Source organism: Buceros rhinoceros, unplaced genomic scaffold, assembly GCF_000710305.1.
Source record: "Buceros rhinoceros silvestris isolate BGI_N320 unplaced genomic scaffold, ASM71030v1 scaffold6984, whole genome shotgun sequence".
NCBI classification, from domain to species: Eukaryota; Metazoa; Chordata; class Aves; order Bucerotiformes; family Bucerotidae; genus Buceros; species Buceros rhinoceros.
Window position 1 is genome coordinate 1 of NW_010407560.1, and position 1,248 is coordinate 1,248.

The 1,248-nt window shown below is 51.8% G+C and overlaps 1 protein-coding gene across 1 annotated transcript; it reads left to right on the top strand.

Moving 5' to 3' along the window:
* Positions 1-205: 205 nt before the first annotated feature.
* TMEM215 (transmembrane protein 215) lies at positions 206-916 on the top strand. The gene has a single exon (XM_010134508.1). The coding sequence runs from the start codon at positions 206-208 to the stop codon at positions 914-916; it is 711 nt and encodes a 236-aa protein (XP_010132810.1).
* Positions 917-1,248: the final 332 nt, after the last annotated feature.

The window sequence follows — 1,248 nt, forward strand, 5'->3', positions numbered from 1 at the left end:
CGGCCCCTGCCCCTGCCCCTGCCCCTGTCCCGGCTCCATCCCGCTCTCTGGCCGCGGCTCAGCCGAGGAGAAGGCGAGCGGTGCCGGCCGTCGCGGGGCTGCTCTTCACTGTCAAGGAAACTTCAGCCAGTTGCCCGGGAGCAGCCATCCCCTGCACTGAGAGGCCGCTTCGGTGAGGGAGAGTGTTCCCTTACACACCAGCAAGATGAGGAGAACCGTAAGACCCGACGACATTAACCCCCGGACGGGTTTGGTGGTGGCTCTGGTCAGCGTCTTCTTGGTCTTCGGCTTCATGTTTACCGTGTCCGGCATCAAGGGAGAGACCCTGGGGGACATCCCACTGCTGGCCATCGGGCCAGCCATCTGCCTGCCGGGCATCGCTGCCATTGCCCTCACCAGAAAGACCGACGGCTGCACCAAATGGCCCAAGAACAAGTGTCCGTGTTGCAAGCAAGTCAAGGACAGGGATGTCATGGAGCTGCTGAGGACCCCATCAGACCTGGAGTCTGGCAAGGGGAGTTGTGACGAGCTGGCCAAGAAGGCATACCAGAAGGATAGGAGAGTGCTGCAGTGTGAGGACTCCATGTCCATCTGCACCACCACCACCACCATGGGAGAGAGCAAGAGTCTCATCAGAAAGGTGGAGCAGGAGGAGATGCTGAGATACCTGGAGACTTGTTACCCAGAGATGCCGGGGAATGTGTTCGTGCGAGATGGCTCCACATACAGTGCCTTGGAGAAGAGCTCTTCTCCCAGCAGGGACAGTGCTGCTTGCCCTGACATTGAAGACAACATTTTTGTTGCTCCTAAAGACAGTATCATTGTCTGCTCTTACAAGGAGAACAGCCCATATGACAAATACTGTTGTTACATAAACCCTACCGGAGTCAACTCAGACCAGGAGACCATAGTGTGAAAGATGCATACTTTATATGTATATGTATGTGTACAGAAACTACAACTTCAACTTCTTGATAGGGGATAATATAGCTGACTGCACTGCATGGGACATTCCTGATAATATTACAGTTTAACCTGGTATGTGACTTTATACTCAAACCTTTTGTGCCTGAAATTCTCTGTAAGTAAACAAGCATGTTTAAAGGTTAAAGAATTCAATTCTTCATTTCAGAAAAAGAAATTACATTTTAATTTTAGTTTCTCCCTTTTGTTTTCCTGCTAGCTACTGTACCCAATCCCATAGACACACTGGCAGGAGGGCAGCAATGGCTGTCAGTCAAGATCAAG

What these genes read in the sequence shown, in the direction of transcription:
- TMEM215 (XM_010134508.1), top strand. Translation starts at nt 206, where the DNA reads ATGAGGAGAACCGTAAGACCCGACGACATTAACCCCCGGACGGGTTTG.